Source organism: Vicia villosa, unplaced genomic scaffold, assembly GCF_029867415.1.
Source record: "Vicia villosa cultivar HV-30 ecotype Madison, WI unplaced genomic scaffold, Vvil1.0 ctg.000217F_1_1_3, whole genome shotgun sequence".
NCBI lineage: Eukaryota > Viridiplantae > Streptophyta > Magnoliopsida > Fabales > Fabaceae > Vicia > Vicia villosa.
Genome location: NW_026705081.1, coordinates 287,442 through 300,143, shown reverse-complemented (window position 1 = coordinate 300,143; position 12,702 = coordinate 287,442). Strand labels below are relative to the sequence as shown.

General features: G+C 37.4%; 1 protein-coding gene across 1 annotated transcript; it reads left to right on the top strand.

The window, feature by feature from the left end:
- Nucleotides 1–11,713: 11,713 nt before the first annotated feature.
- On the top strand, nucleotides 11,714–12,472 carry LOC131625452 (uncharacterized). Its single transcript, XM_058896319.1, has one exon. It carries the CDS (start codon nucleotides 11,714–11,716, stop codon nucleotides 12,470–12,472), a length of 759 nt encoding a protein of 252 aa, XP_058752302.1.
- The last annotated feature ends 230 nt before the right edge of the window (nucleotides 12,473–12,702 follow it).

The following is a 12,702-nucleotide window of genomic DNA, read 5'->3' as shown; positions in this document are numbered from 1 at the left end:
GAAGCAGAAGCTCTGAATTTTCGGAAGTTCTAGGCAAAGTGAAAGTCTCTGCTGAAATGGAAAAATACTCAGGGAAGTCTTTTATTTATAAAATTCTTCTAGTATTAATTTCAGGGGCAGATTGTTAATCTCAGGGGGAGACATATTCACACACTCTGATTATATGCTTGTGCTATAACTGTGTAATTGCCTTTGGTCATCTGATATTCTGATTGCAAATTCATATCAATTATATATGTTTTTGTCATCATCAAAAAGGGGGAGATTGTTAGAACAAGATTTGTTCTGATCAATATTCTTGTTTTGATGATAACAATATATATGAATTTTGTATAAGACAATGTGGTGCTTTAATCCTATGCATTTTCCATTTCAGGAAATATATAAGGAGTATGCACAATTCAGCGCTAAAAAACACTAACTCAGAAGGTTCAGTATTGCAACATCAGAACATGCTCTCACAAGACATCAGAAGATGGTCAAGCAGAATCAGAACATGGTCTATGAAGCATCAGAAGAACATGAAGTCAGAAGCAGAAGCACTGAAGTTCTTATGATATCACGCTCAAGCTCTTCAAAGTCAGAAGACAAGAAGATGCTCTACACCAAGCTAGGACTCTGATTATTCAAACATTGTATTCACAAATCCGAGATCAGAAGCTAGTACTAGATGACAGGCTATTAAGTCTAATCTCTGACCGACAAAAGGAACATTAGAAGCTACAAAAGGCAAAGTCAGTAAAAGCAGGAAAAACATGGCTCGAGGTAGTTGACAAAATAGTGAAAACATTAAATGCAAAGTTGTACTATTCACGCAATGCATTAAATGCAACTCAACGGTCATCTTCTCAAACGCCTATAAATATGGAAGTTCTGATCAGAAGCAGTATCCAACTTTTGCAAACATACTGAAATGCTGTTCAAATCAAAACTAACGAACTTTATCTTCAACCTCACAAAATCTTGTAATATTCAGTGAGTGTTAAGCTTAGCACTCACAAACTCTTATAATATGCAATGATTTCCTACTCAATGCATCAGCTACAACATTCCCTTTTCCAGGATGGTAGTTCAAACCAAAATCATAATCCTTCAAGAATTCCAACCATCTTCGTTGCCTCATGTTCAACTCTTTTTGATCAAACAATACTTCAAACTCTTGTGATCACTATACATATCAAATATTGATCCAAACAACTAATGCCTCCAAAGTTTCAACACAAACACAACGGCGGCCAACTCTAAATCATGCGTCGAATAATTCCTCTCATGGACTTTAAGTTGCCTTGAAGCATAAGCTACCACTTGCCCTTTTTGAATCAAAACACCACCCAATCCCAGCAATGAAGCATCACAATACACAACAAATGGTTCCAAAGGATCCGGCAAAATCAAAATAGGAACAAAAGTCAACCTTCTCTTAAGCTCTTGAAAATTTGCTTCACATTGCGAAGTCCAAATGAAAGCTTGACCCTTCCTAGTCAACAACGTCAGCGGCAAAGATAACTTAGAAAATCTCTCAATGAAATCCCTATAATAACCAGCCAAACAAAGAAAACTTCTAATCTCAGAAACATACTTAGGAGATTCCCATTGAGATACAGCCTCAATCTTCGACGGATCAACTAAAATACCTCCACTTGAAATCACATGGCCAAAGAAACTAACTTCACTCAACCAAAATTCACAGTTAGAAAGCTTAGCAAACAACTTCTTCTCTTTCAACACTGACAACACAATTCTCAAATGCTCAGCATGATCATATTCACTCTTAGAATAAATCAAAATATCATCAATGAACACAACCATGAACTTATCAAAATAATCATGAAAAATCATATTCATATACTCCATGAATACACCAGGTGCATTAGTCACACCAAACGGCATAACAGAATACTCATAGTGACCATACCTCATTCTAAAAGCAATCATTTGAATATCCTCTACCTTCACGCGAATCTGATGATACCCAGATCTCAATTCAACCTTGCTAAACAAACAAGCTCTAACTAATTGATCCATCAAATCATCAATCCTTGGAAGTGGATACTTTTTCTTAATCGTCACTTTATTCAATTGCATATAACCAACACAAATCCTCATAGAAACTTCTTTCTTCTTGACCAACAGAACAGGTGCACCCCACAACGACACACTAGGACGAATAAACTTCTTCTATAGCAAATCCTCAAGTTGACTCTTCAACTCCTTCAACTCAGAAGCAGACATCCTATATGGAGCCATCGCTACTGGACTAGTTCCATGAACTAAATCAATCGAGAACTCAACTTCATGTTCCGACAGTAAATCACTTACATCCTCAGGAAATACCTCTTCAAAATCACAAACTATTGGCAATCCCTCAATGGTTCTCTTCTCATGCACATCTAAGGTTTCCAATAACATAAATAATTCAACTCCATCTTGCACAGATTCATCGACTTGCTTAGCAAAAAAAAAAAAATCTTCCTTAACACCAATCTCAGGAAAAATAACAGTCTTATCAAAGCAGTTGATATACACACGATTAAATTCCAACCAATTCATACCCAAAATCACATCAAGTTGCTCTAACGGAAGACAAACCAAATAATTCCCAAAATCTCTACCAAAAATACTCAAAGGATAATTCAAGCACACATAAGAAGTAGAAACAGAACCCGTAGCAGGTGTATGAATAACCATACGTCTACGCATATCAGATAACACAAGATTCAATCTCTTAGCACAATCCAAAGAATTGAAAGAATGTGTCGCACCAGTATCAATAATAGCAATCAAAGGTGTACCATTAATAAATCACGTACCTTGGATTAGCCTATCATCGGTAGAAGCCTCCGCCCTAGACAATGCAAACACTTTCCCCTTTGCTTGTTCCTTCTTTGGCTTATCACATTTGGTTCTAATGTGACCTTGCTCCCTACAATTGTAACAAGTCACATTCAAACCAACTCCACACTTGTTTTCCTTGTGACCACTCTTGCCACACTTGAAACATGTTACCTCAACTTTGGAATAATCAACAACACGATGTCCCTCAACACCACATTTGAAACACGTAATCGGAGCACTAGATCCTTCCCCACTTGGATTTCCGCCAAAACCATCTTTCTTCTTATTATCATATGGTTTCCCATGATATTAACCCTTCTTCTCATTCGTAGCCTTGTAGTGAGAAGCACTCTATACTATCCTCATCGTAAATCCGACTCTTGTTAACCAACTCCGCAGATCAAGTAATCTGTTGGTAACCAACCGTCTTCTTGATATCATGCCTCAAACCATTCATAAACTTCAAACACTTAGATCGTTCCGCATTCATGGTATTTTAGTAAGGACAATACTTGATCAACTCTTGAAACTTTTCATAATACTCCGCCATCATTCCATTTCCTAGCTTCAATTCAAGAAACTCCACTTCCTTCTTTCTATGACAATCTTCTGGAAAATAGTTTTCCAGAAAGGCATCACAGAAAAGATCCCAAGTAACCTGAATACCTTCCTCATCAAACCTCTGAGCAGTATTACCCCACCAATCCTCAGCTTCTTTCTCCAACATGTGAGTACCAAACTGCACTCTCTGAGCATCGGTGCAGTTCATGACTCGAAAGATCTTCTCAATCGCTTTCAACCAAGCTTGAGCCTTATCTAGTTCATGCTCTCCCTCAAAGGTAGGAGGATTGTTCCTCTGGAGCTTCCCCTAAGCACGATACTAATCATCACCATTCTGATTTCCAGCATTAGCTTGACGAATTTGACCTTGAGAAAATTCAAATTATCATAGAAAATATAATAATGGGAAATGCAACATAAACAAGCATATATTTCACAATTCATCTCTCTTCATAAAACATGTGTATCAATCAAATTCACATCCACACTTTCAAATCACATAATCACACATAATAAAATTTCACACCGATACGTGCGACTCGAGTGTGACTCTATGCAATATGCAGGTGGATCCCTGCGTTATCATTTCCGATTAGGCCGTTTGTCATTCTCTCTGGACTAGATAACCACCTCAAAGCCCCATACTCGTTAGGTTTGGGACAAGTAAATAACCTTCACGAGATTACCCAACATTGCCACTTTCAAAGACTCATGCTTGTGTACGTGTGCAATAAAACAAGACTCATGCATTTAAGACGATCCCTCTATCTCTTAAACTACACAATTACATGTTTACAACTTTGCACAACATTACACAACATGACAATCAATCCAATATCAATCATCCATTAGCATTTAGTAAATCAATCACATCATTCATGATTATCATCCACATAACACATCCATGAACATTGATCATAAACAACTTATCCATAACATACATTCATAATTACATGTTATTCACAATTAACATCATAGTTAAATTAAAAAAATTCCAACTAATCCTACTCTATCATATAGACAATTATTTAAGCTTCAAAATGCTTCAAAGGACACCTAAAAAGGAGTTACGGATCAAAAGTTATGACATTTCAAAGTTTGGAAAACGTTTTGTAAAACAGGGTCTGCTCAGCGGCCCACCTGCGGGACTAGGCAGTACAATCAGTATTAATCATTATTGAACCACATGTATCATTAAAATCATTCTTATCACACAAATCCATAGAAATTACCACAAATCCTACATTTCTAGGTTTTTATGAAATTACAAAGATGAAGAGGTAATCACAACAAAATACATTACCCAATCATATAGTCTATAAGAACTTGGATTCTAACTCTTACTGTCATACCCCAATTTTTTACCTAAGATACCACCTCATATCAATTGCATATGCATCATTTGCATCTCTAACAAATTGCATAGTTTGTGTTTGCTACTTGTGACTCAACAGGGTTTAAACAAGAAATCACTCATCAGTACAAGTAACAACTAGGGTTTTGTTCTCCCTTCATCTCAAAAGAACCATCTTCATCAACAGACAACATTTGGTCCTCAAAGATTCATTTCAACAAGCTCAGAGACTTTGAATCAACCAGATTAGGGTTTTGACTGAAGATAGCATACCCCTGACTTTTGCTCAGGGTTTGACCTAATGACTTGGGACATGACCCCAAGACCCCAAGTATATCATTTTTACCTAATATATTGGCTCAAGACATCCCCGACACAAGGATTGATCAATAGTGAAATTTCAAATCATCAGATTAGGGTTTTTGAACTATCAGGGACTGAAATCAGGGATCACATTTGGGAAACCCTAAAAAGCCCCAGGGGATCACTCAAAGGTTTCAATCATTTTCAAATGATCCATATGACAATATCCAATGGAAATTACATCTTAATTCAAGACCCACAGTCATTAATTTCATCAGGTCGACAATTAGGGTTTTTGACCTAATTCACTTGAACAACTGACTTTTTAATCAGAACATGATGCCACAACTTAAACTATGGCTCAAGATCCTCCAATAACTCAATGTGATCCATTCATACCACTCATTTGGTGAGGATAGCCTGGTTCAACTGTACAAGATCACCATTGACTTTTGGGGAATTTTGGTCAACCATGACTTTTGAAGTTTTGAATCATCAATATATGATATATGAAGTCATTTGATCAAGAAAAATCAAGAAAATCAATCAAGAATCAAAAAGTCAAAATTTTGACTTTTATACTTAGAAAATTTTCTAAGTGTTTTTCAATGGTTTTTTCCAAACTTTGGAAGGGAATAACTCAAAATTTCACCTACAAACTCAAAAAAACTTCCAACATGAAAGTTGTAGATTTTGATCCAATGAACAACTTTGTCAGATAAAATGATTTTCCAAAAGATCAACCATTTAAGAGATATGGAGCTTCAAAGTTGGTATCTTTTGAAAATTTCACTTAAAATCTCATTTTCTTCAAAGTTCATGGATCTTTTTCACCCATTTCCTTAAATGTCTTGAAGAAACTTTCAACTAGGGTTTTGAAGTGTGTAACATGAGCTTTCCAAAATGATCAAGAGCATGAAAAATTATGAAGTGGAGCTATGGTTTTGAATTTTGTCATTAGAGGTCCTTATGCTTGAATTATAAGCCATTTCTTCACAAAGTTTGAACACTTTTTGGAGTATGATGCAAGAAATGACAAAAAAAGCAATGAGTGAAAGATATTTAATTCTTGAGATAGTATTGGAAAGAGATAAGAAGTATGTGAGATTTTTAACCATGGTTAACATTTTTAACCAAATACATTTAATGAAAATATTCTCTTTTATCTCTTAAGCCAAAAACCATCGTTGCAATCTCAAATTGCCAAGGCTTGTGACCAAATTTCGTGGCCTATAAATAGAGAAGAAAATCACATTCCAAAGGACACCAAAACCTCTCAAAGAATGGTTTTTTCTTTCTTTCTTAAGTCGTAAGTTTCATAAGTTCCAAAAGAGGTAGAATTGCAAAATCCCAAACCTTGCAAGTTCTAACCAAAGGTGTCATTCAAACATCTTCTAAACATCATTTAGAAGTTGTTCGTCACTTTAAACCACCATAAAATCAAGCCAAAGTCAGTTTGCTCACAAAAAATCCATACTTGCAAAGTTTGAGCCAAAACTTCCAAACTTGAAATTTACCCGAGCTTGTCCAAATCTACCACTTCAAACACCTTCCATACATCAATTAGAAGTGATCCAAGCATCTGGAACACTTCTGGATGTGGAGAAACACCATGGCCGTTTTCAGTTTGGAGCCAAAACAGGTGGAGGTCTGTAGAATGATTCAAGAGGTTTCAAGCAAGTTTAAGAGCATCAACATGATCCTTGAACATTCCTGAAGCTAACCAGATCAATTTCAAGCATCAAAACCTCAAGAACAGTCATTCAGAACTCACGGTTTACACACCTCTAACTCAACTTCGATTTTGCTTTTATACATGTTTTTAATCCATTTTAATTGCATATCTATGTTTTTTATGATGTGTGGAACGTTTCTGGGTGGTTCAATTTGTGTTTAGTCACGAGGACAGAGATATGCCATTTTTGGTTTTTTAGGGTTTCGTTTTAGGTCTTTTTGCTACAGGTGAAATTGGCCAAAAAGGAGATCACCATTGGATTCAGGAAGCAAAACCAAGTCGTACCCTGGCCCTGTATTAGATTTATTGTTGTTATCTTGCGTTTTTGAAATTTCTGGGGCTATGGCTATGGAGGTTCAACCGTGGGTAAAAGTCCATCTAAAACGACGGCCAAAGGTTGGGGATGATGGCGTGTCACCTTGCCATTGGCTGAGTTCAAAATGAAGCGCGCGTTTTTGTTTGAAGACTGAACGGATTCCATGTGTTTGGTTCCACGTACATACCACGTGCTCTCACGCTTGCAGCCATCAGATCTCATTTAAGCTCTCATCCAACGCTCCTGAAAGCGCCAGTCCACCATAGAGATAAAAAGAATTATTTTTTCTTGTTAAGTTTAATTATTTGTATAATTATTTGTTTAATTAGCATTATTAATTAACTTAACTTCATCCAAAAAAATCACAAAAAATATCTTCTCTTAGATTATTTTCTTTTGAATTTGATATTGTCATATAATATTTGTGTAAGTTTCATTTTGATTACCATTACACGTTGCTTGAATTTTCTCACTTCATCCGAGACTTCGAGATTATTTCTCTGTTGTCTTTTGGATTTATCTGTTTTGTTTGGTCTTCCATTTGCTGTAGGAGTCCCTAAACAATTACTGGAAGATCATAGAATGCTGTAAGCTATGAGCTTATCCGACGTTCTATTTTGCTGGTGTGGATGCTTAATATCTGTTGAGATCCTATTTTATTCCAAGCACATCACTTGAGGATCACGGTAACACCTCAAACTCAGAAATCCAATTTTATCATTCTTCGAGGTAAGCCTAAAACTCAATCAACTGTTTTCACAACAGTAATCAATTCACTTTCAAATCATGCAACTCATTTTCAACTCAGTGGGCCTCTCGATTATTAGAGAGTATAAGTCCCTTTCCTTTTTCTTTGTACAGTTTTTCTTTAAACAGAAAACTTCTTTCAAAACTTTCAAACTGTTTTCAAACAACAAAACTTGCATCTTTTTCAAAACAATCAACCATGTTTTATAAAATAAAACATGGGCATCCATTATGGTATAAGCCCCATTCCTTTGTATAAATTTAGGTTTTTCATTGTATATATACCTATCTTTTATACTTCGACCAAGTTGATTTAAACCCTCGAATAACAAGATCAAAATTAGGGTATTTTCTTCAAAAATCAATCAACCATGTTTTATAAAATAAAACATGGGCCTCCATGTAGGTATAAGTCCCAAGCCCCTTTGTAAATACTTGTTTACACAGCTTCTGAATAAACTCAATGGGCCTCTCCCCGAGTATGAGTCCCGAGCCCCGTGTATACAAATGGATCATGCTTACAGGTATATTTCCTTCATAAACTCCATTATATACACACACTTTGACATATATATGTAGTTGTTCATACTTGTTCATGTTTGTCCATGTTTGTTCATACTTGTTCATGTGTTTGTTCATGTTATATATACTTGTTCAACTTAGTACAACACTAGGTTCCCCATAGCCTCCATTGGACTTCGTGCAAAGAATCTCCCTAGTTTAGGTTAGGACATAGAGTATGGTTTCCCGGTGAAATCGCTCTAAGAGCTCAAACCAACTATACCACGCCTCCTCTTGGGCTTCGTATAAACGACTTGTCCCTCCCATAGCCTCCTCTTGGGCTTACAATGCAAGGACCCTCGGATAGCCTCCTCTTGGGCTTCGTACAAGGACCCACGGGCTTCTTATAAGCATCCCCAATATCCAAATCAAATACCTGATCGGTCACCATTTCTAGTAAGTTTCCGAACCTTTTTTCGACCGAAATTCGTAATCTTGGTAATACTAAGTGGCATTGGCATATGTTTTTAAAGTAAGTTTCTTGTTTTTCGGTTGTATGGTTTTGTTGCATTTTAATGTGTTTTGAGTATTATAAAAGTGTCGTTTTATGCGCTGGTTGTTAGTTTGTTCTTGGCCAGGTTGATGCAGGGGAGAGATAGAAACTTATGGCGCACACGAGCGGAGAAAGAAGTCGAAAGAGCCAAAGCTGAGGTCAACACGGGAACCCGTGTGCATGCACACGGTCCGTGTCAAAAAGTGGCTGGAAAAGCATTTCTGGAAGGCAAGGCAGAGGTTTCACACAGGCACCCGTGTTCCTGCACACGGTCCGTGTGGAAACATGCGTAGAAATTGAATTTTTGGGCAAAGGAGCAGAGGAACAACACGGGCGCCCGTGTGCAGCAACACGGCCCGTGTTGTTGAGGCGTGCTGAGCTTAGTTTCTTGTCTTTCCTCACTTGAAGGGGACCAGTAAGGGTATTTTTGGTACTTCAATGCAACCTGAATGGGAGGAGTAATAAGAACAACCTAGGGCAAAAGGAGAAGACACTTTTTGACAGATCGTAATAGAGAATTGCAGAGAGAAAAGAGACGAAGCGAGATTTTGGAAGGTGAAGAGATTCAACGGTGGACACCATTGAAGATCCTAGTTCTCCCAATTGATTGTAATGTCTAAACTTTTTCATTTGTGCTTTTTGAATACTATGATAGGCTAAACCCCCCAATGCTAGGGGGGTGTCCCTGATTCGATCTGTAATAACTCTGGATTTGGTATTTCATTAAAGTTTGTATTGTTCAAGTCAAATGTATAATGTTTATAATGCTTTCTTTATCGGATCAATAAGGATTGTTCTGTGGTTAACAATTCGTAGGACTACAATTTTTAGGGTTTGTATACAATTGAACCTTATGATCATCACCTAGGACTAGGGATATAATCTGGTTATTCGGAAATTCTTGATAAATTAATGATTGGGTTTTGTCTGATTTCTCTAAGGACTTAAGTAATCAGAGTTTAAATCAAATAAGATTGTTACTAAGGACTTAGGATAATCATTCTTGAGAATGAATAATTGAACCATATAAACGGGTTAACGAGATCTTCATCCAGAGGACTTAGAGAGAGAATCACACACCCTACCTTAGCATTATTTTCTCATCTTTAAAAGTTCAGTTTTAACTTTCGTTATTTCTTAGTAGTTTAATCTCTTTTGTCACTTATTTGAAACAACACACCATATGAACTTTTGTTTAACTGACCGAGTCAAATCACTTGTATTTCCTACGCAATCCACGTGATCGATACTTGGGGTAAAACCCATTATTACTACATCGGTAAAAATAGTACACTTGATATTTTCTGATCAAGTTTTTGGCGCCGTTGCTGGGGATTGCCAAAATATAAGTGTTAATTAGTCAGTTAAAATTTTATTGCTCTACAATTAAAATTTTATTTTTGCTGAATTTATATTTGTTTAGTTTTATTTTTTTGTTCACTTCAAACTAATCGACTTCTAATCTTGTATGCGAGGTAAGGCCTCAGCTGAACTTCTTTTTGACACAGAACCAGAAAGGCTATTGCGAGCACGACTCCGAGAAATTAAACGGAAAGACTGGCTTCAACATGAGAATCTCCTATAGTTTCAGAATCAGAAGACGAAGAAAGAATATCTAGTTCATCCGAACAGTCAGAATCTGAGCCTGAAACTATGGCAGCTGATCCACCTCCCCCAGAGAGGCTTTTAGGAGACTATGGAGGGGCTAATGCCCCGCTTGGAAGAATGACCATCGTAAACCAACCGGTCAATGTGGCACACTTCCAACTCCATCCTTCAACTATCTGACAGTTGGAGAGCAAGCCGTTTGCGGGAAGAATCAATGAAGATGCAAATAAGCATCTACAAAGATTCCTCACCACAACAACATCATTGAAGATTGAAGGCCATTCTGAAGAAGCCAAGAGACTCGTGATGTTCCCATTCACTTTATCCGAAGACACGGAAGAATGGTTTTATTCACTTCCAGCTGGAAGCATCACAACATGGCAACAAATGGAAACAACTTTCCTTAATGAATATTTCCCTGCATCAGTCTTTATTCGAAAAAGATATGATATTGTGAATTTCAAGCAGAAAGAAGGGGAATCGCTGGGAGATGCATACAAAAGGTTTAAGAGGTGTTTGGTTGCTTGTCCTACTCATAAAATGGACCCAACCGAGCAAATGCAGACTTTTGTAAATGGCCTCCGACTTAAGACAAAACAGCTTATCGACACTGCCGCCGGTGGCTCAACTAACTTTTCAACAGCCACTGGTATTAAGAGAATCATATAAGCGATTGCCGCCAATGAGCACATTGAGTTATATGACCGCGCTATGAGCCAACCAGAAGGAAAAATTGATTTGAAGCTTGCTGATCAGGTAGTCAAAATGGAAGAACAAATTGCGGCTGAGGTAGAGAGAAGATTGAAGAAGATGAATATTGGTGAACAGAAAGTAGCTCAAGTTGAGCCAACTACCTCCGTTGTTTGTGAAATATGTAGTGGGCCACATTTTGCTATGCATTGTGTGGCAACACAAGAACAGGTGGAACAAATTCATATGTTAAGGCAAAACAATCCATATGCCAATACATATAATCCAGGATGGAAAAATCATCCTAACTTTCCATGGAAGGATCAACAAGGAAACTTTCAGAAGCAAGGATCAACCCAGTTCCAAGTTCCAGCTCAGACGCAACAGTACAGACCTCCATAACAACAACCTCCATATCAACAACAGTTCCAGCACCATCCGCAACAGTTCCAAACTCAAGGTCAACAACAGGTACCAAAGAAAGCGGATTGGGAAATTGCTTTTGAAAAGATGGCCGCTTACAATTCTCAATTCCAAGAGGAAACAAGGAGCACTCTTAGGAACACAGGAGCTTCAATCAAAAATCTGGAGATTCAAATGAGTCAGATTGCACAACAAATGACCAACACTCAACCACAGGGTGCTTTACCAAGTGCCACGGTTACAAATCCTAGAGACAATAATCATGTGAACGCTGTGACAACAAGGAGCAATAAATTGAAAGAAACACATGAGAAAAACTCTGATGAAGAGGATATGTTGATTGAAGTAGATGTTGAGATTAAAGAAAATGAGGTAGTAAGAAAAGAGGTCACAGGCGAAGAAGGAGTAGTCAAAGAAAAAGTTGCTACACCTAAACCAGCGGTTAGACTTCCTTTTCCCACAAGGAGTAAGAAGAAAGAACAACATGAGAAGAACTTCGAGAAGTTTTTAGAGATGTTCAAGAAACTTGAGCTGAATATTCCATTCTTAGAGGCACTGGGGCAAATGCCTACATATGCGAAGTTCATGAAGGATATCATTTCAAAGAAGCGAACAATCGACAGTGACCCGATTATTCTAACTGAAACTTGTAGTGCTATTTTGCAGGAGATGAAGATCCTAGTTAAAAAAAGAGATCGAGGTTCGGTAACGATTCCATGCACAATTGGTGATAGATCTTTCAAGAAAGCTTTGATCGATTTGGGGGCAAGTGTGAGTCTTATGCCTTTATCCATCTACAAAAGATTGGGAATAGGTAAAGTACAAGATACTCGTATGACACTTTAGTTTGCTGACCAATCCGTTAAAAGACCCTACGGAGTTGTAGAAGATGTGTTGGTGAAAATCGACAAGTTCGTGTTTCCGGTAGATTTTGTTATTTTAGAGATGCCCGAAGATGAAGAGATACCAATCATTTTGGGAAGACCTTTTCTGGAAACCGGGAGATGCTTGATCGACATAGAAGAGGGTACGATGACTTTGAAAGTTTATGATGAAGAATTGAAGATTGATGTGCG

Coding starts and splice junctions, on each gene's coding strand:
- LOC131625452 (XM_058896319.1), top strand. CDS start 11,714: ATGGCCGCTTACAATTCTCAATTCCAAGAGGAAACAAGGAGCACTCTT.